The 27842-nt window shown below is 36.5% G+C and overlaps 1 protein-coding gene across 6 annotated transcripts in view; it reads left to right on the plus strand.

Moving 5' to 3' along the window:
- SBF2 (SET binding factor 2) overlaps positions 1-27842 on the plus strand; it is a 268358-nt gene that overhangs the window by 42086 nt on the left and 198430 nt on the right. For 4 of the 6 annotated variants that reach the window (XM_054826388.1, XM_054826392.1, XM_054826390.1 and 1 more), the window contains one exon: positions 9020-9108. In XM_054826388.1, coding sequence (XP_054682363.1) covers positions 9020-9108 — 89 coding nt within the window. The remainder of the gene's footprint in view (positions 1-9019; positions 9109-27842) is intronic. The other 2 variants (XM_054826389.1, XM_054826394.1) reach the window with 1 other exon arrangement.

Below are 27842 nucleotides of genomic sequence, written 5' to 3' on the forward strand. Positions count from 1 at the left end.
TGTATCTTGTGTGGCATAATCACTGATGCTCTTTCTCTGTGATCTGCAGTGTTTCTTCTGCACAGACTTGAAAATGATGTTTTGTAACAGATCACCAAAGTGCTTACATCCAAAGCTTTGCATGTATGATTAACAATACTTAGAGCTCAAATGTATTTTTATCAGGGGTTTGTAAGTGAAAAGACAGAGTTTATCACAGTTCTCATTAATTTGGAATGTAAGTTGCATTAACAGCTTGCTTCTGGAATTTCAAGGGCAAGCAAGAGATGGCATGTGACCTTTCATGGGGAAAGATTTATATAAGAAGGGAGTTTAGGGGACTAGGGTTCAGGAACCAGCAAATTATGCCAGAATTTTAATGTGTTGCATGTTTGTATTGTTTAAAGAAAAAAGATGGGAAAAGGAGAAGGAGAAAGAGGACAGATCAGGAGAGGTTAGCTGGGGAGAAAAGTTATTTTTTCCTTAATAGTTTAAGGTATAGACTGCTCATTCAGCGTTCTTATAGGCTGAAATGTCAGTTTTGGTCTTGGACAAATTCAATATATACATGTACTTTGCAGGGATAAGAATATAATGTCTAGAAATTTGGAGCCTGAATTACTGTGTGGGCAGCTTTGATTCTTAATGGATTAAAGAGTTAAGCCATCTTAAAGGTAAAGATACTGTTGGATGATGATGATTACTGTTACTACCTGGCATCTTTCGTGTAATTTTACACCTATTGCAATTTCATTTTCAACTTTCAAAATTGCTGTGGTATCTTCACAATTTTTGTACCCCACTTTATATGACATATAAATATTTTACTACAAAATGTAAGGAAAAAAAAGGCAAAATACTTCAGTTAAGGTCTAGGAATAGTTTTGCTTTTGTAGGATGAGGATAACAATATGGGTGCTTAATAATAGTAATGGCAGTAGTTTTGTTGGAAATATGTCTCTTGAATTCTTGTTACTGCCAGGCATGTTTTTCATATATAATTAATAATGAAAGCAATTAATATTTTATATGGAACACATTGTTAATATGTGGTGATCTTCCATGCTATGCTCGCACACATGTATATTATATTAAGTACTTTGTTTGAGTGATGTGTATAGTGCATCTGAATTTAAGCAGTTTCAAATACCTCCAGAAACTTCTGTGTAATTGATTTGAATTTAGTGAGCAGTGCTAGCTATGGCATTTCCACCAGGTTTTTGGGCAGCTTGCACGTTGTTTGAAAGGATACCAAAAGACTGAAACCTTTGTATTGATGATACAAAGATGCTTTTTGCTGACTGTGGCTATCTGAATCCATTAACACTGGCATAACCTATTTTTCCAATTTAAAAACAAGGTGTCAGTATTAACAAGTGCCAGTTCTTCCTGTCACTCTCAATAGAGTGGAATGAAGAGCAAAACCTATGGCATCTTTATAGACCTGGGATCTGTAAAGCAGATACTAACCAAGGAGGTTACTACTTCTGTTCACTGGCTGCTCAGTGTCTCTGTGTGTGTGTGTTTAATGTGATGTCACATTTGGTTACTTAGCTTTAGTTAATAGGAATTTTACTTGGATATTGAAGGAATGTCCTTTTAGTGTTAAGAATTAATACAAGGGGCTTGAAAGAAGACTTTGGAAAGGATAGATGTGGAGTGGAGGGAACGTGGCAAGGATTTACAGTTTATTCATGGGGAAATCTTAATCACCTTGTCTTATTTTTTTTTAACTAGAAAAAATGGGCAAAGGCTGTTTCTTGTCCTGTGAAAGCACTAGAGACCAGAGTGGGGTGGAGGTTACTGAGGTGCTTCTCTAGTAACCCAGTGAGCTGCACAGTATAATGGAATAGGAAATTGCAGTTTGTCACGATGTCAGTGTATGCACTTTGGAAGCCCACCTAATAGTGAGCCTCAGTCCATGTAGACTTGGAGTAACTGTACCCATAATACAAAATATGGGAGACTAGTGGATACATTAAATGCATAGTGAATGTATAGACATTACTGGAAGGGCAAAATCATACATATAAGTGTTTTCTCTCCTCCCTGCTGCCCGTTCAGATTTTCTAATTTGTTCTTTAATAGATGTCTTCAAATTTTGTTAAATATTTGTTATAGCTTACTTTACTTAAAATACAGAATTTTGCATTATTGATTAAGCATGTTTTCAAATACTTGATCAGAAGAATTAAAACACCCAACAATGTCTGTGTTTGAAAAATCATTAAAAAATAAAATGTGACTGAAACTTGATTTAACAATGAGTTAACATCTGGTATGTGGCTTTGGTATTTTTGGAAAGTTATCAATAGTTATCAGTAGCATATATTGAAACAAACTTTAGCTGTTGTTGAAATCCCATGATCTGATTTTTTTTTTTGCTGTTTCCGCCTGTTGTACTATAACAGTTGAGAATATAAAATCACTTAGGTGTTGTTGCAGCCACCTCTTGAATAATCTGGTATCTTTAGACATAACTGCTGTGCTGAAAGATGAATCACTTAATAGAAGTCAGCTGAAAGCAGATATAGCATTGACACCCCCTCACCCCAAACCATGGGATTTAGGGATTTACTACAATTTTACTGTTGTTTAACTAGTTTGATCGAAAAATGCCAACAGAGAATCAACAGTAATAAAGTATTGGAAAATGTGGTGAGCATATTGTACTGAATTGCCTTTATTATTAAATGAGAGTGCAGCTACTGAGTCTTCTCTTGCACAGATGTTAATCTTCTGTAGCAGCATTAAGCAAATTACTTTGTCTTTGCATTCATGTAAAGGAGTAGAGTTCATAAGACAGACATTTTCTATCTTTTTACTTCTGTATAAGGATTAAATGTAAATTTCTGTGTTTGGGTGAAGGACACTCCCAATCAATGTGAGAAGCTTCCTGTGGCAAGAGCAGGCCAGGTCCTCACTGCGTGTAGACTGGAGATTCTTTCAAGTGTTCCTAGGTCTAAACTTCTCACAAAAACGCAAATTGCAGTTCAGTAACCGGTGTATTTGAAAATAACAATTCTATTTCTTTTCCAAATTTATCAAATCACAATGAATTTTACTTTGTAGTTGCAAACATATAAAACTCTGAGATTTTGAAGAATTGCCCTGATTTGGAAGGAGTGCAGATTCATTAAAAAACCCAACCAACCAAAAAACCCAAGGAAAAAACCAAAAAAACCCCCTCCAAACCCAGCAACAAACCACAAAACAACATTTACCCACCCTCACTTCCCCTCCACCCCCCACCTCCTGAAAACAAACCAAATTCTGGTGGGATGGAAGGAGGGTTTCCCATCTATCTCAATCGTATACAACTTAAGAAACTATGTGAAATAGTTAGATTTTATGCATTATAAGTAGATTTGTAAATCTCTATCACAGGACTTTTCTATGGAGGGATTAACAGTGCTTTACTTTGTTGTTTTAATTATTTTTTAATTCGCATCTGATGGATGTGAATACTTATTTTTCCTAATTTTTTCTGATGCTTATATCTTGGATACAGAACTACTCTAAAATGGCACGTTTCTATGATGTATCCTTCATGCATCCTTCCATAAACTCTTTTTTCCAAATTTGATTGATCTTTACTTGAACTAGAGGTAGATAGAAAGTGTTTCTTTTTTCAAGAGTGTTTTCCCAACAGTGGCCTCTAAGATGGAAAAATCAGGAACTGGGCATAAAATGCCGAGCTTTGGAAGCAGGCGGCAAGTTGTATGAGAGGAGGTCAGGAACTACCCTGTGCCAGTCACAGCTGCTTCCAGCCAGCCTTGAAATCAGTGTAAACACCCCAGTGTATGCCAAAACCTCAGCCAGCTAGAGGAGCTGGTGGCATGTCAGCTCACACTTATTTAAGATGGAGCAACAGCCGTGAGAGGCAGGAGATGTGGAAGGGGACATTGCTGGGGACACAGCTAGAGACACACTCATGCCAGAGGAAGCACACTCCCCGAGGGATGCTGGCCACCAGCAACCCATGCCGAGTTGGGGACACCCCTGGAGGGACAGTAGCCTGTAGATCTGTGCTGGAGCAGAAGAAAATGAGCAAGAGGCAAGGAACAGCAGAATAAAACCGCTGTAGGTGTGACCCCAACGTCCTGCGCTGCCTATCACCTTGCCAAATGAATTGGGATCAATGGATGGATCGACAAGGGAAACTGAGATTAAAGAGTGGGGAAGAGAAGCGCTGAACTGAAGTTGGCGCTGAGGAGGGAGAGAAGAAGTGTTCCCCCATGTTCAGTTGTTTATTGTCATCTTGGTACCTGAATCAGTGGTCAAAACTTTATGTTAATTGATAATAAATTAAATTGAAGTACCAATTCCCTGAGTCAACACTGGTTTTCCTGTGACAATAACAGTTGGTCTATGAAGCAGTCATTTGTTCATAAACAAACCTTTGTCTAGCTTGTATATACTGTATATAATTATCCTTGAGGACATTTTACGCTGTTTAAAGTAGGTGATGTTTCAGACCTAATGAATTGATAGCTAAATCTATTAGGCAATGCTAAAGACAAATTTCTAAATCCATTGAGTATCTAGAGTGATTTAACACCTATTGTTATCATACTGATGGTAATCTAATCTTAGCTACAAGGAGAATATAAATCAATATCATGGTGTGCTCTATTATATTTTTAAAGTTACCTTGTAAAATGATTTGGAATGTTCTGAACCAGGCTCCGAGCGGCTCGAGCTTATTGCTGTTCCTCATTTTTTTTTTCTCTTGAAAGTGCTTCTAGCTGAAGTAAGAGCAACCCAAACCAACTTGTGTGTATTTGTACATCTTTGCCTTATTTTTACATCTAGGAACTTACTAAGTTGTGTTACACAATTAGATTCAGAATTGTGGCTTCAATTAGACCTTGATAAAGCATCCAGTTGATTGCAATTTTGAAAGCATCCTCTTACCTGCCTTCAGTACTCCAGAAGAAAAAAAAAATTGAAGCATGTAGGAGTGTTGTACTGAAACTACTTATGTTTGGTAGTAGAGAGGAGTAAGTAGAAGGATTAAAGGATCCATGCTAAAAATCTAGTTAAGGATTCACATTTGCTTTACTTGAGATTTTAAGAGAATAATAATGCATATGCAGAAAAGTGCAAAAAGATGTTTTCTAAGTAGTACTTGGAACATTTTATTCTATATATAATTTCAAGGTGTCTCCTCAGCATGTGAAACTTTCATTTAATTATTAGTTATTTTGGAATGATTTCTCTTTGATCCCAGAGATGAACTGAAGTGCAAGTTCAGGTAGCATAAGAAGTTCAATCTGGCTTTCAGAAAATGTCAGAGGTGCGTTTATTTCAGGTAAATTCCTACTGAGGTTTATAATCCTTCCAGAAAGCAAGATGGAATTACATGCAGTAAGGTCTTTTAACACTGGTGGCCAGCATTAGTGGCCTTCCAAGGATAGTAACCTAAAAAGACTGTTAACATTTTGACATAAAGGACTGAATATTAAACATTTTAAAAAAAATAAAATTGTACATCTCAATTCTGAATTAAAAGAAGTTCCTATACTGTAATGGGAGTATCTTTCTAGCAGTCTAATAAAAAGAGAACCAGCAGGATTGGTAGCTTCAAAATATGATGGAGAAATTTTGAGCTGCTTTCCTGGATTTCATTATTTATAGGTGTAGTTGGTAGTGTCAGAGGTCTCAGTCTTTTGAAAATTGAGGTGGATTCAGAGTGAAAAAAAATTGTCACTTGTGTTCCCACAGAGAGACTTAGGCGACTTAAATGAAGCGGGGACTGAACATTTTTTGCTGCTGTAATTCTTTGATACTTACTTTCCAGGAAGTCTCGGTGTCACTGTTCACCTTGGTCCTTCTGCCCTTTCTTGCTTTTGGCCTCTCAACCACAAGTTCTGCTCCACTTGGAGGGTGCTTGTGCTCATTGCTCTCTTGCATGTATTTGTTTGCTGTCTCTTCCTTGCTCCAGCCACCAGTGTTAGAAAAATTAGAGGAAGAAGAGATTTGATAAAGATACGACTTACAAAAAGCAGATAACATGGTAATTTGAGACTTTTAACTCAACAAGGGAAGAAGTTCTGATACTGAGTCGGTGAAGGAACATCCCTCTCAGAGTGAAGAAGAGAGTAGTAGAGGTTATCAAGTAGGTGACTACAGAGGAATGGGAGGAAAGATGAGTTCTCTGAGTGGGATACCAAATGTGAAGGTTAAGAGGAGAGCAGAGAAGGCTAAAGGCTGTTTATTGCATGCTAGCAACAAAATACGTAACAATTCCTGCTATATCTAGTTGAAAATGTTGCTGTTCTGTTCTTTTTTTACATGGAAGAAGGAAACAGGGACTAGACATCTGCAGAACAAAGGAGGAATGCAGGAGTGTGTTTGCCTGCCTTAGGAGGGAAGGTGTGTAACTGTCTGTTCTTCTGAGAGCTGTTTAGTGAGGGAATGGAAAAGCCTTTCCATTTATTCCTCCTAATTTCGGAAGGATATTGAGATGAAATGGTGGGGGGAGAGGAGCTATAATTCAGTACAAGGTGCCGTGTAAGAAAGAGTACATGAGGCAACAGTTGAACTTAAGTGAAATTAGTGACTGATGACCTTACTCAGTTCTTAGTCTAATAGATAAGGAGCTCCCTTTCCTTACAAAAACTGCAGCTGTAGCCACGTCTGTATTTGTTCCTTGGTTTCTGGCACATCCTAACTCTGCTTTCTCAGCACCTCTGCAGCTTCTCTGTAAATATACCTTCTCTGGCTTTTAATTTGCTGATTACATCTCTTCACTGCTACTTACATCTCTTAGCTAACGTAGTCTGATTGCAGTTCTTCAGCATGCTGCCCTGGGAAATCACAGTCAGTATGTGCTATCTTGGGGGTAAGGTTGCTGTTTGGAATTTACTCTGTGTAGTTTATATGCCCGTTGTACCAAGAACATCTGTTCCTAAATTGCTTTCAAGAGAAAATCATATAATGTGAAGTGTAAAAATACATAAACTGGAGAAAATACTTCTTACTAAATTGTCAGATTGAGTCTACCTAGATGCCTTGTAAAATTTATTGTGGATTTTAAGACAAAAGCAAACTCAAACAGTAAATTATCAGGAAGCTTAAAGGAAGCATATTTTTTTCCACCATAACATTGATTTATGAATTGCTTTATACTAGCAGACTTGAGTTGTCAGACTGAAAATTTGTTTTTTATGGTAAAGCCAGAAAAATAATCTATTCAGTGCTGCTGCTTAGGTGTCAGCAGAGGAAGCAACACATATGGGCTGCTACTACTCATGCAGAATTTGCACTGTTTCGTAATATTGAAGGATAGCTTTGAGAATTTCACAAGAAAATGTTTAAAAATTTTAATGTTTAATCTCAAAGTTTTGTAATACGACTAGAGAAAGGGTGATCCAATTGAATGTGATGGGTCAACATAGACTATTAAAACTATTAATAGATATTTTAAAGGCTTGCAAATTTCGGCTTTGCTGTTTAGGAAGCTTTATGTATAGTTTAATAAAACCTGGTTTCCTAAGTATCTGTTTTTATTTCAAATCAAACTTTTATCCATGCTTGTATCAGCTTGGTACCTTATCTACTCTGTTTCTCCTATGATCCACTTACTGGGTGAGGGAATGCAAATACAGTGATAGTCCAGAGCTGTGTGTGCTCTGCTTGGTTGGTTTGAATGTAACTGCTGATACCCTGGCTGGGTGCTGCCTTACAGAAGAGGTAACTGTTCAGCTCTGCTGCTTTTTTCCTCCTCTTCGGAGTAGAGGAGAGAACAGGAATCTGGGGCTCTTATCTCAACCCAGTGATTGACTTGCAAGCATGTGTGTGTTTAGTGTGTGCTTGCCTCTGAAATTATATTGAAATCATCCAAGAGATGCAGAAATTGCTAGAGTGAAGACTGATGGATAGGTAATGTTAACACAGAAATCTTGTTTTCTTGGGTTTAAAATGTATATGGACTGTTATACAGGTCTTTGTGCGTGTGAAATACTTGGCCATGTTAAAGCAGTTTCCCTCAGCAATCAGAATAATATTTATTTTTCCATTTGTTTGGTACATTTGTAAGATAAATGAAGCAGAGAATTTGCTTTTTTCTGTAGGAAAAGGCAAGATTTGTGCAAGAAAAGTTACCATTCTTTCCACTATTGTACCTTACTTTAAATGTGGAAAACCTAAGTTGAAGGCTATTGATTGCATGTTTTATGTTGTGTAGTGGCTCAGTTTAAAATGGTCAGAGCTTTCAACATTCCTTCAAGATAGTATCGATTAATGTAAAAATTGCTTTTTCTTTGCCACATAATATAATGTGGTGCATTCCAGAACTAAAATTCAGTAAAAAAAAGTTCAATTTTTTCAATATTTACTCCAGGACTTCAGCAGGTGAAGAACAAAATTCATATTTGTATGTGCATTCCTGTACCATTCAGGATGACAGGATGCTACAGTTGAATATTTATGGTGTTTCTGAAGGGCTTCCTGTCTATAGCACTGTGGCTTAAAAAGAAGGAAGGGATTAAAAAAAACCCAATTGCATCAGAGAAGTTATCAGAAATTAGCAGTTTTTCTCTGCACCTTTCTGTGTAGAAAATCACTGCTGACTTGTCCAAGGAAACAAGCTAGAAATACTGGCAAGGAACTAGAGCGTCCTGGATACATCATGTGGATTTTTACTCCCTATAGATTTCCTTTTGAAGACCGCTTGTTGACAAATGTTTGATTTCTTTTTTAAATATCACATTATCCATTATATTAGTTTTTAATTTACTGCTGTTAGTAGAGAGAGACTAGAATTAGCAGTAATCATTGTCACTTTGAAAACATGTGTGCCAGGCGTAGGCTGGATGCAGCTTGCAGCTTCATTTCATGTGGTGACTCCTTGTGTTACTACTGGAGAATATTAAGATTGTATTTATTGTATGACTTGCAAGACACATTTGAGGAGCCTGTTGCCTCTTGTGGCAAAACACTTCCTAATATTTGGTATATTTTGAAAATATTCTCAAATTTATGGTGATTTAAATTCAAGCAGTTTGCCTTTAAGTAATTGAATTTTATCTTTCAGCAGGCCCAACAGAAGGCTTGGGAAAAATAATACAAAGATTTCCTCAGAAGGACTGGGAAGACACTCCTTTTCCACAGGGAATAGAGTTGGTAAGTTTGCATTACATTTTGTAATTTTTAGAATTTCTTTCACATACGTTTGGAGGATACATCTGCCTTCATGCAATAATCTGTGTTATCTAACTCGACAGGGAATGGATGGAAATTACTTGAGTAGAGGGGATAGATAATAGCTTTAAAAATTATAATTTTGGCTAACTGAAGATAACTTATTCTGGTCTGTACCACTAAGTAGTTATTCCTAGAATACAGAAAAAGTCTGCTGCAAACTTAGAAACAGTGTATTTAAAATAAAACTTACTGACACAAATAAGCATTTATCATCGACTACGGTTTTAGAAGCATCATTCAGATGGCAGATGACTTTTCATTGTCATATTCATCAAATAAATGCAAATGTGTATTTGTATATTGTAGATTAAAAAAAGAATTAAAAATAATATCCCAATAAACTGGCTTGATTAAAATAGTCTTTACCCAGTGTTCTGTCCTTGACAGATGGCATAATGAGTGCTTAGAAAACCGGTACACTGAACAAGGCTAGTGTACACTGATCTATTTTAAATGCCCTCTGAGAATTCACTAAGTGCCATTTCTTTCCTTTCTGTGGTCTTGTATTGTGAGATAAAATGAAAAGGTATATCTTACTCATCCGGATGAGGTATTCATTAAACAGGCTCTAAAAATCCTGCGGAGAAATGAAATACTGTGATCATACTCTGCAAATTAGGTTTCTGAGAAGTCAGAGTGAAACTCTTACTGCCGTGAACTTAGGAACTTCTGGGACAGGATGAGCTAGAGAAAGAGATGGCCCATAGGAAATGTTGCAATAGAAGTCTTTGTACTGTGGGACAGTATCAGCTGCAGAGGACAAAGACACTGACTCTTCACTGTATTTATTACACAGATGTAGCAAACATAGAAAGCTTTTACCAGTATGATACCTTTAACTGGTGCTTGGCTCGCTTGTTGAGTCATAACATGCTGTTGGCCATGTGTTGTCTTCCCCTGTGAAAGAGAGGGTACAGGATCTTTGTGTTTGCTGCTTGCTCTCTGGTGTAGCAGAGGTTTATGTTATTCACTCTGTGCTGGTGTACGCGACTGGTTGCTCGTTTTCTTCAACAGTGTTGTTTTCATTTCTTCATAGTCAAGCATAAGCCTGACGTTTTGGGGGGATGTCATACGTTAATTACTGGTGTAAGCGTTATTTCTGATACACGTGATGGGTAGTTACAGTGTTTGTGGTACGCTTGCATAATACAACATTTGGCAATGTAGTGCTGTGCTGAAACAATTGAAGCTCCTGCTTTCTCTGAAGTGTTTCTACTACTGTTACAACATTATACCACTCTGTATAGCAATTGCTGTTTGCTCTAGCTGGTAATTCTCTACTTAATACGTGCCTAGCCAGCATGTGCTTGATCACTGCTGACCAAGTTCAGATAAGTGGCTTTTTTATATAGTACACACAGTTGTAGTTCATTAGAAGAGAAATAAACTTGGATGCCAAGGCTTAGGGGTGTTTTCTTTTTTTAACCACTCTCTTGGGTTTGAACTAGGTGGTTTGATCTTGCCTTAAACAACTGCAAGAGTTTAAGTCTTACTAAGACTTATTTTGTCATACAAATCTTCCTTACCTGTTTCAAAGAAAGTAATGTGTCTGACTTCAGTGATGTTTTGAAATAAATGAGCACAGCTTCTCATAAAGTAGTGAAACTTTTTAAGTGGTCTATCTATACCCAGATGTTATTTCCCATTTGAATTTAATTGTAGGATGTTAACACTACAAGAAATACCTTTGTGAAGGAAGATTTTGTTGTTGTTGTTGTTCTTGATTGAACAAAACATTATTTCTGTATCAGTTCTCAAATGAGTCATTAGGCAAAGCCACAAAGAGTTAAAGCTTTCCAAGTAAAATGAAATCTGATGACTGAAAAGTTGACATCTATTCAGCCAGATGGCAAAATCAGTCAAATTTTGATTTGCTTTCCAAACATAGTAATAAAGTTTTAATTAATTAAGATGGAGGACATAGTACTTGATCTTTGCAATATATCTAAAGTAAATCACTTATGAAAGTCAGATGTTGGTAGAATGTTTTTTTTTCAAGGTTTTAGATGAGTGTAGCATGAATCAACATTAATTCATGGAAAGGAAAGAAGAAAAGCTGTGTTACTGTTTTCTGTTTGTCACCTTAAGGGCACCTTTAATACCATTAAGAGGGTAACAGGCAAACCTTGGTGGGGGAAAAAAAGGGAAGATAAGAATAGAACAGTTGACATAAATGTATATGAGAATGAAGGTATACATATTTATGAATAGCACTTAATTCTTTGTGTAGTTGGAATTAAAATCCTTTTGATTCTACTTCCTGTCCTTTGAGTGAAGGATCTTTATGGAATTACATGGTTTCCTAGAAATGGAAAAAAAGCAATGGTTTATATCTGAAAAACATGTTAAGCTCTCTTCACTGTGCTTTTCATAAAGGAAAAAAGTCCAAAACTTTTCATGCCTAGTGATAGGATCGAAGGGAGATTTGATTTTTGAGTCTTATCTTCTGTCAAAGTTAGTTCTTCTGCCATGAATCATGGAGATTTTCAGCTGATTACTGGTGAAGATCTCACCACCCTGTACCCCCTCCACCTTTTGTAAAGCAAATTATTTGCCCATGAATTTGGATGTTTGGATTTTTCTGGAAGTTTTTTTTTCCAAATAATATGGGTTGAATCATATAATTTGTCTTGGCATCTAATGGGTGATATGATCTAATAGTTGTTTCCCATTCATGTTGCTGATGGCATTTTATGAAACAAGGCGAGGGGGGAAATAGTGGAAAAGACCTATGCCTGCCCCCCAAGCTTTAATATTTTAAGATGGAAAATACCTGTTTGGACCCCTTGTGATCTCCATAGCTTGTAGAGATGCCGTTAGTCCAAGCTCCAGCCAAAACCTAATAGACAAAATCCTCTGAGACTTTGTGAAGGGCTCTTTTTTCACCCGAACCCTGCATGTCCCCCACCCTGCTGGGCTTGAATTCATACGATCAGTTTTCTGAGACATAAATTAGGATAATGTAGAAAGTGGAGTTGTGCAGGTAATTTTTAAGTTAAATAATAAAAACACTGCAAAAAAGATTTTGTTGAGTCCAGGTTTGAAAAATGGGCTAATATGGGAAAAACTGTGCCTAATGGACCTGCCCTTGGCTGAGTGAAAAGGGATTGTTTTGCGAACATCTTATCTAGGAAAGATGATGACCCTATTTCAACTTTTACTTTTAGCCTTGACTGTATTTGTAGCTTTGTTAATTTGACACAAATATGTAGAGAATTGGATGATTATAAAACATTATTGCAGTTTGAACTTCACTGAAGAGTATTATATTTGGTGTGTATATATTATGTATTAAAGGATTAAAAGTTACTTAAACTATTTCTATTTTTATCTGTGTAGCATGTTAGCTATGTTCTGGTCTTGTTTAACAAACACAAGTTGTGGAATAAACATATTGTCCAAAAGTCAACAGAAATACACTTTATGAAATTTTATTGAAGTCAAATGTTTTAATTTGTCTTGTTAAATAAATTGTGTGTCTTCTGATTGTCAGTTGTAAGCGAGCAAAGCCACGAGTCTCTGTTGAGGGAAAGATACTGTCAGTAGGTCTCGGTCAGTGTATCTTCTTAGAGCTTCCACTTGTCTGCATCTCATCAAATTGCCTAAAGAGATTTTTCTTAATCTTACAGTCTTTGCATTTGCCATTTATCTAATGGCTTCACAGATTTTAACTTTGTTCTGATTGTAATTGAATACAGAAACTTTGATAAGAGAGCCACCTGCAAATCTCTGTGAAACATACCTGAAGTTTTTTCATAATAGATTATTGATAATTACAGTAGCTAGCAAGGGCCCTACTACTTTCTTACCATTTGTTGAATTATATAACTGAGAATAAGATGATATTTGTTAACATTATATATCATACGTATTGACTGTTATTTAAAAGCAGTAAGATGCTCTTCAATTTGCTAGAACCTTTTGTGGGCTATGCAAGAGGAATATGGGAAACACTTTTTTATAATTTCAGCTTAGAATCTGAGCATCTTCAGTTTACTGACAAATAGCAGTTCATCTGCAGCTTACTGACAAATATAGTCAAAGTAAGTTTCCTCAAGTTTCGTGAAAGTAAGCTGCCTTGAGAAGTGAGGAGATGTTTATACTCATTCTAATAAAGTATTTGGCTCAGAAAAGCATTTAAGTCATCAATTTTCAAAAGAATGCAGTTAAAACATATCAATCTGGTATTTGCCCCCCATGATATTTTAAATGAATGTGTTTGGGTTGTCCTTCTCCATAGTATGTTTCAGAGAAGTTATTTCTGCTTTACCCAGATACAGCTTAAGTTTTAAAAATAACCCTCTAAAATCAGCTGAGACATATAGAGCAGTTTAAAATTAGGATGATCGAACTTCTTGCTCTTGCTTCTAGAAAGAATCCTTGAGAGAGTATGTTGGTTGAATGAGTAAGCTTTGTATTTCTGCATATTTTTCTTATTTATAATCCAGTTTTACTTCTGCTGTATACCTTTCTAGACATCATAATTAGTTCTACATCAAAGGAGGAAGCATTGGTATGTAATGTTACACCGTAAACTCATTTTTGTCCCAGGGCTAAATTAGCTAAACTAAATGTCATCTGCATTACTCAGTGTTGGGAGGCTAACACTAATTAGGGCAATGAAAGTTATACCTAGAAATAGATACTTTGTCTTATGTTTAAACTACATATAATGTGCTTGTGCACTTTGTGATTAGCAGGGAAGAAAATTTACCACTATAACCGGTGGTGGTGGTAGTAATGTCATGAATTAGTAATTTTCATTTTGAGTATGTGCAAGTATAGGAATGAACATACATTTCTAGACAACCTCATCACCTATCCACATAATTACTTAAATTATAAAATGTAATTGTAAATTGTAAAAACTGTTACTTAATACAATCTTTGAAGACAGCTTAAACGTGTTATGATACTAAGAGAAATGCTTCTGAAGAAAGGCTGTATGTATCCCTTTGAGACCTGGCAGGATGCATGCTTCTTCCCAGAGGAGAAAGAGTTGGTGGTGTTGGAATGAGCACATTACTACTTTGTGTGGAGCCTTATCTTATGCTGTCGGTATTAGCATTTCTGCACCTTTGAGCAGCTTCAGATATGAACTCTTAAATAGACTTGAAGTATGTATTTTATGAAATACTGAATTCAACTTTCAAATCCCAACTAACCTGAAATATGAAAAAAAAAAAAAAAAAAGAGAGTAAGGAATGGTGTTTATGTATTTTCAAAGCATATCTGTATTTTGACCAACCTAGTAGATCTCAGTCTTTTGACAAAAACCAACTTCCTAGTCCTGTACCATTTTCCACTTCATGAGGACATAACGTAATTTATGAGTGACTATACGACCTCTGAGACCTTAAGTGAATATACACTGCTGTTGGAGCTTCACAGTTGGGTTGGGGAGAAGAAAGCTATCAATAAACCCCATAACAAACCACCCACCAAAACCAACTAATTTGTCTTCAGAATTGCATTGAAAAACAGAATTTTTGTCACTCAATTGGAGACATTTTAAGGTAAGCCAGATTTTAAAGTAGTGAACTCCTAAAGTTTTGGAGATTCCCAGCGCAGAGTCTCTGAAAATCATTACACATGCTGTCAAAAGCAATACTTTTAAAATTCAAGCGGTAATCGCTTCGTGTTATTTTTGTTTTACCGCTTTGGTGTAAGGCATCTTTTCTAGGAAAAAAATCTGATACGTGAACATTTTACTACTTATTTTAAATAAGACATAAGAGACAAACTGGGTTGCAGGTTAGCCAGTTAAGGCCTGAAGTGATTAAAGTTTTAAGGGGGTTAATCTTTAAATGCTTCAGTCTTAGCTAGCTGATCTGTAAGCCAATTTTTCTGCAACATTAATGCTTTTAAGGACCTGGATAAAGTGTTGTCTACAAGCATCCATTTAACCTTCAGTGCACTTGGTCAGCTGCAGAGACTGTTTTGTGAGGTTTTTTCCTCGTTCCCTTCAAACTTTTTTTACCTCACAAGAATCATTGCACATGCGATTATTTAATGAACAGTTGCATGACAGAGCTTGGTGTGGCACTTTATAAATGCATTGTGTTCTTTTTTTCATTCTCATTATGTTGCGGTACAGGTGCTTTCAGCAGTTAGTAGAAAACAGATGATAGCAAAAGTATGGCTAACTTTATCGGAGTTACATTGTGGACTCAGTTTATATTCCTTGTCTATATTAGCCTCCAGTGGAAATCTTAAAGTGCAATAAATGTGGTGTATTTTACAGTAATGTCTCTGCTGTGCTGTAAAATAGTTATATTCTGGTTTTAGAATCCCACTGCTGCTACTGAGTGGATTTTAGCTCCTGGATTTTGTAGACTAGTGGGGTAAAATAATTTGATATTGAAATCTAAGGACTTGCGAGTAGTGCTTGTGTAGCAAAACTTGGTGTTAGTTGACTAAATACTGAAAGGATGCAACTACTATGTTTCATCCATTTTTTTGTTTTGTTTTCAGTTGGGGAAAACAAATAAAAATGGAAGACTTTATAATACAGTCAACACTTCTAGTAAAAATGGTAAAATATTGAAGTGACACCTGTTTGGAATTTCAAGTCTGTAATCTTCCCATGGAGATCATTAAAAATAGAGTGTATTGAACTGTAATCTTTTTTATAACTACAAAGGTGTTTTAAGATACTATTTTTCCCCTCTGAAAGATATTTTAAGTTAAATTCTTTTCAGATCTTCTAGAGTAGAAAGCAATTTTTATAAGCTTTCTTAAGAAGTGCAGATGTTTTTAGAATCATAGAATGAATTGGGTTGGTTTTCTTCATTCTTGGTATCTGTCATCTCCACAAATAATACTTAGCTGCATAAGCTGGTCTTTTCCACCTAAGCTTTGTGCATCATTCAGTATCTGTATTACCTATCCATAAGTTTTTCTCATCTTCTTTAAAAATGAGAGGAAAGACTGCAACACAGACATTTCTGTAAGTCTCTGCTTGTGGGGTTTTTGCATATGTGATTATGCTTTATTTAAATAGTGTTACAATGATGGAACAGTTTCAGTATCATCATTCTTACTCTTTGAGTTCCCTCTGCTGCAGGAATTTGAGAATGATCTATAGTTCTTTGCCTCAACAGTCCTGTCTGCCTGTGTCCAGCCAGTCTAGGATTCTTGCACAGATATGGCATTTTTCTTTCCCCCTGTGCTTCTCTGAGATTTGAGAGTCTGCAGGATTATGGAGCATTCTTTGTGCTCTTCAGTTTCACAAAACCAGAATAAATGGTTTTGTGGGTAGTATGTTTCAGTAAGAATTTTTTCCCTATTGGTTTATCCTATTATCCGTGTGTACTTGGTGTGAACACATAAACATTTGTGAATATTTTTCATGCTTATTTAGAGGAACTAAGAAATGGTCTAGACTAGAAAGGGAGAGCAACATATAACTTGAACACATGATATGAAAATGGGCTATATCTCCAGAAACCAAAAGCGAGGAGCAGAAATCCTATTGTATTTCATTTTTTGAGAGGAAAAAGTATGGGAAAAATTTTTTTTAAAATTCTTTTCAGCTTTATTTTCCTTGAACACTTTATAGAATAGCCTGGTTATGGACGCGTTTTGTCTTTTTCCATAAAGGTTTGTTTATGCTTGAAAGTTAACTTGGATGAATGCAACACGTGACTTTGAAGTGCGGTATGTTTTTGAATAGCTGAACATATTCTTAATATCAGAAGAGGTTCTTTATGTGACCTATTCCACTTTGGACTAGTCATCATTGAAAATTATTGCAGAATAATTCTATATGAAGACAAATCATGTAAGTTTGGCATGCAGGCAGCAAAAGAGAAATTTGTCCAGAGAGGTACAAAACAGTGTATACTTTTAAGTCAGTTAAAGGTACTGTAAGTGCTGTACCGTCTGAGTTTACAGCATTATTTTGATGTTGTCCCAAATACACAGAAATGGAGAGATGTATTTATGTGCACTGTAACATCCAGATCTGTTATACAAAACTACTATTTTCCCATTATTTCTTGTCCCATATGCAGTTGACTGTCCTTGTCTAAGTTAGTAGTATACAGGTGTCAGCATTTCTCCGTCCTTTGTCTGCAAACAAGTGTTGTGCATCTTGAGCTAAGTGTGAATCAAAGAAGTTTAGCTTTTGAAGAAAGGTAAACACTATTTTGAGATGGGCAGAGGTTAGACATGAGAAGTCTTCAGATAAATAAAAGGAACAGAATAAACTGTTCTCCTTGTCCTTTGAGAATAAGGTGAGTAATGGCGAATGGATTCTATAGCAAAGAAGGTTTGGTGTAAGCAGTAAGAAACGTTCAAATAGATGGAGCTTACACTGCTTAAAATGAAATTTTTTGAGTGGTATTATTTTTTTTTAATGTTAGACAGTTACCTGTGAGGAATGACTAGTCTGAGGCTAATAGTATGGAATGAAAAGGGGAATAGCTTGGATAGTCTCCTGAGGTTCTTTTTAGATTCCTTGATCTGAAAAGCTAAGGCTTTGGCTCTCTGTCTGCCTGCTTGTTTGCTTCTCTACAGAGAGAGGATAGTAACTGCCTGGGAAGATACCGAACTCAGACATCAGAATGGTGATGAATGAAGAAATCTGTGTGGATTACCATGTGAGATAAGATCTGGTCTTTAGGTGTGATTCTCAAGTGTTTGTCCTTGCTGTTAACTACAGCAAGCTTTTTCTTAAGAGTCCTTTATATCACTGCTGGATCAGGTTCCTGTAACTACCAGAGAAGAAGACAGAAAATTAAACTTGGATAAATGTAACAATCCAGTAAGTCATTGAAGTGAAGTACCTCAGAACCACATACCAGTTTGTTGTTTAAAATTCCCATGTTTTGTTTCAGCTCATTGTTACAGATAATTATTTGTCAGCCTTCTGTAAGAAATTGGAACTTTTTTTATGCTCGAAGTAATTTAGACAATTTTTTGACTGAAATTTCTTGGGAGGTTTTGTTTGGTTTGTTTTTTCTGTGTGTTTGTGCAGGGAGCTGAGAATTTGTGTGGTTTCGAATAGAGCTAGAAAGCAAGACTGTTGTGTATTGAATTTATAACTATATATTCAGTTGTGTCACAGCTATCCTTTCTAGGGTTGTGTCAAGGAGCAGAAAGGCAGATAATGTGCATCTAATCAAACACAGTCTATTGGGCTGAATACAAGATTGTGAAATTTGAACTGGGTCATTGAATGTGTTCTGGGAATCCAGAAATAATTTATCTGTGAAGTTGATTCCTATGATTATAAATCAGTTCGGAATGTTTTCTAATAGTTCAAGAAAACAGACTAATGGAAAATAAAGGCTATTTCACGTTTTTCTGAACAAATTTGTTAGTTTGTGTTTTGTTAAAGCTGATACTGTTCATGCTAAGAAATTCTGGTCAGTACTACTTGTAAATCATGATATTCCTCCAACCCCCCAATTTGACTAACTTTTTAAATTTGTACTCTTTATATAAATTTTATTACGTTTGATGCCAGTATCTCTGCTGGCTTAAATCATCTCAGAGATTTTAAAGCTTGACTTCTTAAACTTAAAGTTTTGTGATATCTTTTTACAGTATAAGTGCTTATTCATAATATGTTATAAAAGGTGTATCCTAGTTGTGTTCATTTAAGGAAAAAAAAGAAAAAAAGTAATAAATATTAAGATGACCCTTCACAATTTTGCATATTCTACGTGCTGTAGCTCAATGTATCAGCCCTTGTATTATCCAGTTAGAAGCCAAAACACATCAGTCCAGAGACTTTTTGCTGTTTCCAATTTGTGTAACTCCTAGTTTTCCTTTCTGGACTCTATACGGGGCAGAGCAGCTGTGTGCTCTAAATATACACCTGGCATAAACACCTATGCAGACCTGGGGAGAAAGTGGCTGATTTCAGTGGTTCAGTGTCTGGCTGAGACTGTGCCATGCAGAGTCCTGGGGAAAGGATGTGGAGGCTTATTTCCAATTTTTTTCAAAGCAGCATGTTGGCCTCAAGCACCATCACTAACTTAAGTGTCGGAAGGAGTTGAATTTATAAATCCTGAGGTTGGGATGTTGGTTTGTTTGTTTGTTTATATAGCAAAGACTACTTAATATTGTTTCAGTACTGCATGTTGATACTGTATTTTGACTAATTGCATGGAATTGGCAAAACCACTTTCAGATCTTTTAGTTTTTATTGTACAGTCTTTTTAGACACTTTTGTCTATTTCCTAATAACATATAACATTGTTTTGTATAAAACCTGGTATTTGTAGATGGAAAAAAGAGAAGTTTATGAATGAACGTGCAGGTTAGAAGATATAAAAGGCAGCTAGGCTATTTAGATGGCTCTCTTCCTCTTGTATTATTCTTTAATAATATGGTCTTAAATAATTTCTGATATGGTTCTGATATGCTGTTTTTAGTAAGGATTTGGTAAATGACTATGAGAATTTTGATGAAGAAACCTCCTTATTTTAAGTAAAAGTCAATGAATAGTAATTTTATGGAGTTTGCTTTTGATCATAATAAAGTAAGAGAGTAAAGAAATGTACATTTATATGCAAAATACAGTTTGTATTAAGAGGAAGAAGAAAAATATATATTCAGATCCATTTTGTAAGTGCTTATGTTAGGGCTATTCACTGATGAATTTTGTTTTTGTATTGAATTTCTTCTGAGTGGGGATCTGCCATAAGCACGGCTTCTTATAATAAATTCTGAGTATGGAACCAGTATTGTGGAATCAATAATTTTGTCAGCACCCTGGCCTTGTCCTGGCAAAACTGTTTAGTTGCAGCGTCTTTATGTTTTTCAATGACATGGTGTCAAAGGATCGCTTGAACAGGTGCTTTTATTTAGCTGTAATGGATACCAGGATAAACTAAAAAGGAATTTTATTTCTGTATCAGCAATAGAGTAATAAATTAAGCATTTCAACTGGCCTGTAATATGGATCTCTGAAGCTCTAACTTTCACAGATTTGGAGATAAGGCAGTTCAGGCTTTAGTTGTGGTTAATGCTACTTGTATGATGATCCTTCTACAGTTTCTAGTTCTTTCTCAGCCTGCAACTCATTAAATCTCAGCAGCAGAGTGAACCTAGGTGAAGATAAAGAACACTGATAAACAAATCTTCTTTTGAATGGCTTGTGGAACTCATTCTCAAGAGCTTCCCTCACCAAATTTCACAGATCTTGCAGGTTTTAATGCAAGTTGAGAAGATAGGTGTGGTGGGTTGACCCTGGCTGGGGGCCAGGTGCCCACCAGAGCTGCTCTCTCACTCCCCTCATTCACTAGACAGGAGAAAAGGTGTAATGAAAAGCTTATGGGTCAAGATAAGGACAGGGAGAGATCACTCACTAATTATCATCATGAGCAAAACAGACCGAACTTAGAGAGGGAATTCATCTAATTTATTACTAGGCAAAACAGAGTAGAGGAATGAGAAATAAAATCAAATCTTAAAACACCTCCCCCCACCCCTCCCATCTTCCCGGGCTCAACTTCACTCCCAGCTTCAACCTCCGCCCCCCCTCAGCGGCACAGGGGGACGGGGAGTGGGGGTTACGGTCAGTTGATCACACATTGTTTCTGCTGCTTCTTCATCCTCAGGGGGAGGACTCCTTTCATTGTTCCCCTGCTCCAACATGGAGTCCTTCTCAGGGGAGACGGTCCTTCACTAACTGCCCCAATGTGAGTCTCTCCCGTGGGGTGCAGACCTTCAGGAGCAGACTGCTCCAGCGTGGGTCCCCCACGGGGTCACAAGTCCTGCCAGCAAACCTGCCCTGGCGTGGGCTCCTCTCTCCACAGGTCCACAGGTCCTGCCAGGAACTTGCTCCAGTGCAGGCTTCCCATGGGCCCACAGCCTCCTTCAGGTGCCTCCACCTGCTCCAGCGTGGGGTCCTCCATGGGCTGCAGGTGGAATCTCTACACCCCCTCATCCTTCCTCCATGGGCTGCAGGGGGACAGCCTGCTTCACCATGGCCTTCACCACGGGCTGCAGGGGGATCTCTGCTTTGGCACCTGGAGCACCTCCTGCCCCTCCTTCTGCACTGACCTTGGTGTCTGCAGAGTTTCTTACATCTTCTCACTCCTCTCTCCGGCTGCAAAAGCTCTGTTTTTTTTTTCCTTCTTAAATATGTTATCACAGAGGCGCTGATTGGCTTGGCCTTGGCCAGCGGCAGGTCCATCTTGGAGCTGGCTGGCGTTGGCTCTGTCAGACACAGGGGAAGCTTCTAGCAGCTTCTCACAGAAGCCATCCCTGTAGCACCCTCCCTGCTACCGAAACCTTGCCACGCAAACCCAACACAATAGGACATGACATCTCCCATCATCATCTGTACGAGGGCCCGTATCCCAACTGTCTTTGTTTTGATATGACTCTTTCTGTTATCAGATTTCTTTGTTTCTTCTAGCTACTGTGTTTTCCCTTGGAGGTAAAGTGTGTAAACTTTGAAATGTCGCCTGTGCTCTGCGTGTTTCCCTAACATAAAAATATTGCAGCACCTATCTCCATATTGTATGACTTCAAGAAAAAAAACAAACAACAAAAACCCCAAACAAAACCCCCCTGCATATTAAAAGCATAAACTTGATCATTATGTCATGGTCCTGAGGTGATTATTTTTTCCCCTCCTCATCTTTTTGGATTTATGTATCTAACTAAGGTACTACTGATGTTTTTGAAGAAACTTTTCCATCCAAATTTTGTCATGCAGGTGTCCTCAAACTACTTGTGCATCTTTTTCTTGCACTGGTTGGTTCCTTAACATTCATGAGAAACTGTCTTTTATTTATGTCAGCAAAAGGAGATATGAAAAACAGATCATACTCAAATACTGAACAGGTTTTCAGTCATCCTTAAGTCAAAAATGCCTTTGTTCTTTTTTGCTGAAAGCGTATGTATTCTGACTTGAATCTCTGCCAAGTTACTTGCACCTAAGCAACCAGTATATACATAAAATTAGGAATAAAGCAATTTTGATGTAATAAATAATGTGTTACAACACCCCCCACCCCCAAATAAAATGATCTGCTGTTTTATTGAGCTGCTAATATTCCTGTTGTCATTCTGCAATAAATTGTGGGGAATTTAATATAAGAACTGGCTTTAACTTTCTGGGTTTTTTTTCCCCTTGTCTCCATGTCTTCAGAACGTAGTTTTAGCTCTTTACCTAAGTAAAAGCAGTTAAACCCAGATCCATTCTAGTGTGTGTCTAAAACAAATTGGTGGGACAAGGTCAGATTGTGCAATTACTGTGTGTAGATTGATACAGTATATTACACTGGATTATAATCAAGCAAATATGCTTTTACTATTAAAAATATCCAATGCAGTTATGATTTTGGTGCTTTATCTTAGGCTTACCTGTGAGCTAAGAGTACAGGAAACATTCTTTTATTCTGAAAAATATAAATAAATTAAAAATCTTGGTCCAAGAGAGAATATCTGCTTTTCTAATTTACTGAAAAAATCTACATTATAATGTAGTATTTTAAAAACAAGCAATATTCCCCTTCTGGCATACACAAAATCAATGTCACTTAATTTTTAACTGTATTGTTTCCTTTTCCACATGCATTATAGCATGTGGACAAGAGAGATGTTCATTAAAATCATGGCTTATAAGCTTAGAATGAAGAATGAATTAGGTTTAATATCAAAATAGTGGGATAAGAAGCGGGTACTAAAGTTACAGTGTGCGTTTGTGACCTCAGTGTTTTTAACATTCTTCGAATACCAGATTTGTCTAGCTCTCGGCATCACCTTATGATTATTCGCTATAACTGCATACCAGAAAAGCTTATTTCACAATGATTTTCCTTCATTCTGGCCCAGTAATATACTTGTATAGACGTGTTGGCATTTGCAATTTTTAAGATTTGTTGTTGGACCATTTTCATATCTGTTTCATGTCTTGTATATTGAATTTGATCTCCTTCTCCCAAATAACAGAGGAATTGGTAAGACCTCGCTGAAAGTGGGTGGAGAGTATATTCTTCCCCCAGCTCCCCCCCCTCAATTTAGGTATTTTGCTTATATGCCCAATGTGTGTTAGCAGCAGCAACTTCTGTATGAGCAGCTTTTCACTATCCACAGTGAGTTATCATATTTGCACTAAGTAACAAAAATTGCTTGGAAAAATCACTTGCTTTTTTTGGTTATGGCTGAATCATTTATATAAGCATGTCTTGAAAGTTTTCTGTTTTGAAATTCAAGATTTGTTTCTTGTTCTACTTTGATCAATACTATTACTTAGAAGGATGTGTTTTGATAATTTCATGTCTGAATGTCTTTCATCTAAAAGATTAACAGCATTTCCAACTGTGTAGTTGGAAATCTGGGAATATTGTAATCAATGAATATCTACGGTTTTCTTTGTTCTTGGGTAATACAATTGTGAAAACATCACATGAATTGGGAAACTGTTTCCAATTTGTATAACCAAAGAGATATTAAATAAATGGAAATCCATTAAATAACAATAATTTTGTCAAGTTTGATCAGGCTTGAAAGATTATTGATGATTTTTGTAATAGTATGCCTCAGCTAAGAAAGTAAGTTGAGTTGAGTATGCCGGAGAAAGCGTATTGCAGTAATAAATTCTGTGTAATCATATGCCATTAATAAGTATTTAATACATTTCAGTTGGGTTTAAGATGAAGGCCTATCAGCGTTAAATTTTATTTATTCTGGCTGCCACAAACATAATTTTGTTTGTATTTTGCATGGTAAAGGCTAAGTAGATAGTATTCAGTTAAGTGTTCAATAATACATTTTCCAGAATGTTTCAGTTTACTTCCAAGTTGAACAATGATATAATTACAGAAAATATAATCGAATGTTGGATGTGCTGACTTTGGTGTTAGACTGCAAGTGGAATAGTGTTGTTGTGGAACAGTTCAGCTAAAACCACTGAACTCAGTCCCTGAGTTTAGACTGTGAATGAATAGAGATAACCAAAGTGAGTCGGTTTTATTAAACCATTTCTTGGGTTGTTAAAATGGAAAAAGCAGTTTAACAAAAAATAATAATAATCTAAGAGCCTATTTAAAGGTTTCAGCTGCACCTTGTCTTTCAAAAGTCACCATTAAGCTCGCAAGAACACTTCAAAATTCCAGAAAACAAGAGATCCTTTTTATTGACTCTTTTTTCTTTTTTTAACCTGTTTTTGTAGGAACTGCAAGTGCATTCATTGACATAAGTGTTTTTTAACAATCTGTATTTGTAATTTGATGATGATGATGAAAAATAGTTAGAAATTGTTATCTGAGCAGGAATATTTGGTGGCATGTTTTATGGGTTTTTTTGATGAAAGATTTTGAGATTATCAACCACTAACCAGGCATCTTTTCTAAGTATCTTAATTTCATTTGTTAAATACATAGATGTGATCTATACTGAAGCATTTTAGGGTGTGTGGTATGGGATAATAATGACATACTTCTTGTATTATTAAGGTGTGTCATTATTACAGCATATGCACACCCTCTTATGTCTTATTGCTTAAATATGATAGTGCTTATAAGCTTTCCTTTTAAAGTATTAATTTACTGTGAGTTAGGTAACAGCATATTTATGTACATTATTTTACCTATTATGGATGATACCTTACTTGTGGGCTGCAAAAGCAATACTACAGTGGAAACCTTAATTAAATTAGGGATTAAACTTAGTAGTGATTTCTGAAGTGTGTTCAAAGAAGGCAAGTTAATTACTCTTGTCTCTTCAGATTATAAATTTCAAGAGTGGCAGAAAAGAACATACCTTTTCAATTTTAGTTTCACAGTATTTTATGTCTTGCACTGAATGAAGTAAGAATGGAGTGGTCCTAATGGAGTCATCTAGCATTTTGTTTTAATCCAAGTTACCCCCTTTGTCAGGTTTTCTTGTTCGGGAGAGTGAGGTGGTTCTCTATGCCAGCACTGATCCAGAGGAAGAGGAGAAAGGAAACTTAAGCTTAAATCTGGAAATGAATAAGCAAGATTTGCGAAGTGAACTTAGACCCCAATAAGAGAGGCAGCGCAGATAAGGTGTATGCTTTCTACTGAGACAGCTTTAGGATGACTTGTTTAAATTTCGCCCTAGTGGCAAAAAGCTGACTGTACAGTTTCTGCAAGGTTGCATTCTTATTAGTCTGTATGTGTTACCTTCCACTTCCCTAAAGTATCTACTTTACTGCTATGGGAACCATATGCATTTTGGAAGGCTATATTTTAAACATTAATTTTAGTAGTGTAACCGATAAATAGGTTTAGAACTATTAATTCTGCTATGACTGGAGATGTTACGCTAGTGATAGCTGAGCTACTTTCCACAGTCAAGCAAGGTTATGGGAGGATGCCGAAAATCAAGTCTTGGCTTCCTGAGGCTCTTGTGATAGTTACATTGAATAGCAGTGGAAATATTGATACCCAGGATCAGAATAAAAGTTGATCAAGCTTATCAAGCTTATTGTCCAGAATCCAACAGGAATCAGCACTGGATAGTTTGGGGGGAAGTGTAAAATGTCATGAGGCAACACGTTGTTGCTTCTTTTGATAAATACACTGGCATATGCTGCTCCAGGTTTAAGAGGCTTCCACAATGATAAGATACATTTGGGCCAACGCATATGCCAGTTTCTCAGGAGCTTCTCCCCCTTTTCTTTGAAAGTTCTTAAGCCCATTATTCTTTTGTACTTCATAATAGTCCATGGCAATGTGCTCTGCAGTTTCCCTATGTTTTGTGAAAGACTTCTATATGTTTTATACCATTGTATGATCATTTTATATAATGCTATTTAATTTTCATGAGCAGTAATTTATTCTGTATTTATATTATTGATTCTGTTTGTAAGTATGTAGATGTCTGTTCTGTTCCCATCCTAGAGCATATTTTTTCCAAGATTGAGAAAGCTAATAACAACCTTTCTTTGTACAGAAGCTCCTCCAAGCCTCTGGATACTGTTGTTTTTCCCTGTGACTTTTAGTTCAAATGTATCTTTTTTGAACTGCAGGGACCAAACCAACAGGTCTTTAGAGTACATGTGTACCTCCCAGTTCCTTTCCTTGTAATTTTGAGCGTTTGGATTTTTTTTTTCCATGGTTACTGCCCCAAAAAGTGAAATGCATTTCAGATTCTCTTTCCTGAGTGGTAACAATGTACTCTGTTGTTGCATATGCTTCTTTAGGATTTTTTTTTTTCCGTCAAAATGCTTTAGTTTCCACTTCTCAGTTAGAAATCCTGTGATGCTTTCTTACACAATTACTTGGTGTTGAGAGACCCTTTTGTGTACTATCATAGAATCCTAGAATGGTTTGGGTTGGAAGGGACCTCAAAGATCATCTAGTTCCGACCCCCCTGCCACGGGCAGGGACACCCTCCACTAGACCAGGTAGCCCAAAGCCTCATCTAACCTATCACAAAAGACTTTAGCATTGACTGTTCCAAATATTTTATCTTCCATAGACTTTACCAATTCACTGTTGAGCTTTTTTTGATACATTCAGAAATTGTCTGTTAAAACCAAACCAAAACCCCAAGTCAATCAGCCCCTACTACACATGACAGATCCCAGCAGAGATCTGTGTGAATATCATTTCTAATCTGCCTCCATTGGGGAAAACTAAGAATTTATTCCTACTTTTAAAAATCAGTTATTAGTCTAGAAGAGAGCTGTTATCCTATACCATGACAATTTAGTTTAATTGAGATTTTTTGGTGAATGTTCTTGCTAAAAGATTTTTTTTTAAGTTAATAGATGGATGACTTACAATCTTGCTGTAGAGAAGCATTTCTGACTCTTTTCCAGTATAATTTATTTATCTATCACTAGTTCTGCAATTTGACGTTTTCTACAAGTTTGCTACATGTAGAGCAAAAAGTTCTGGATAACTTCAATGCTCTTCAAAAAAAACAGATGAAACATTTGCCCATCTTCCAATAACCTGCTATCGTCTCCAGTGGAAGAAAGTGAAAACAACAATTTATATCTAATGTTATATTTTGTTTACACAGAACTCTTGGAATAATTCTGTCTGTTCCTGTTTCATTTTTGTTTTCTGAAATCTATATCTTTGTCTCCAAAATACAGTTTTGTTCTGGGAACTTCCGCAGGCACCCCTTTAGGGAACAGTAATGTAGAGAATTCTTACTGCTTTGGTTTTTTGGGGTCTTGATTTGTCGTCTTCGAGTGATCATTTTGCCTTTGTCCTCATTTTACCTATCATCATCACCAATTTTTACAAGCTTTCTACTTCTCATGTGTTTTGAAACATATTTCAGTAGTCCATTTTTTTCTTTAGCAGGCTCCTCCACCAAATTTCTTGATTAGCTTTATTGGTAATTTTACATTTAACTTGCTGGAGTTTGCGCTCACTTTTCTTAACTTGGAGAAGACTTTTTTCCCGATGGTTAATTGTATTGTTTTCAAAAAATAATTATGGCTACTGTGTCATATTAAGAAAATAACTTTTTGTGAAAGTACTTAGAGTATTAGATTCCCAAGAACAGGATTCCATGTGCATCTCTTGAAACGCACTCTGACCTCAACAGACTTCAGACTCATCACCACTTCTTTAGGAACGGTCAAGTCTACTTGACTACAAGAGAGGTTTGTGACATTGACATCCAACAAACAAATTGCTACAGGTTCTTGCTGGTATCAGTTATATTCCTACTCCTCTGTCTTTACAGCCTGCTTTTCATTA

Source organism: Grus americana, chromosome 5 (genome assembly GCF_028858705.1).
Source record: "Grus americana isolate bGruAme1 chromosome 5, bGruAme1.mat, whole genome shotgun sequence".
In the NCBI taxonomy this organism is placed as follows: domain Eukaryota; kingdom Metazoa; phylum Chordata; class Aves; order Gruiformes; family Gruidae; genus Grus; species Grus americana.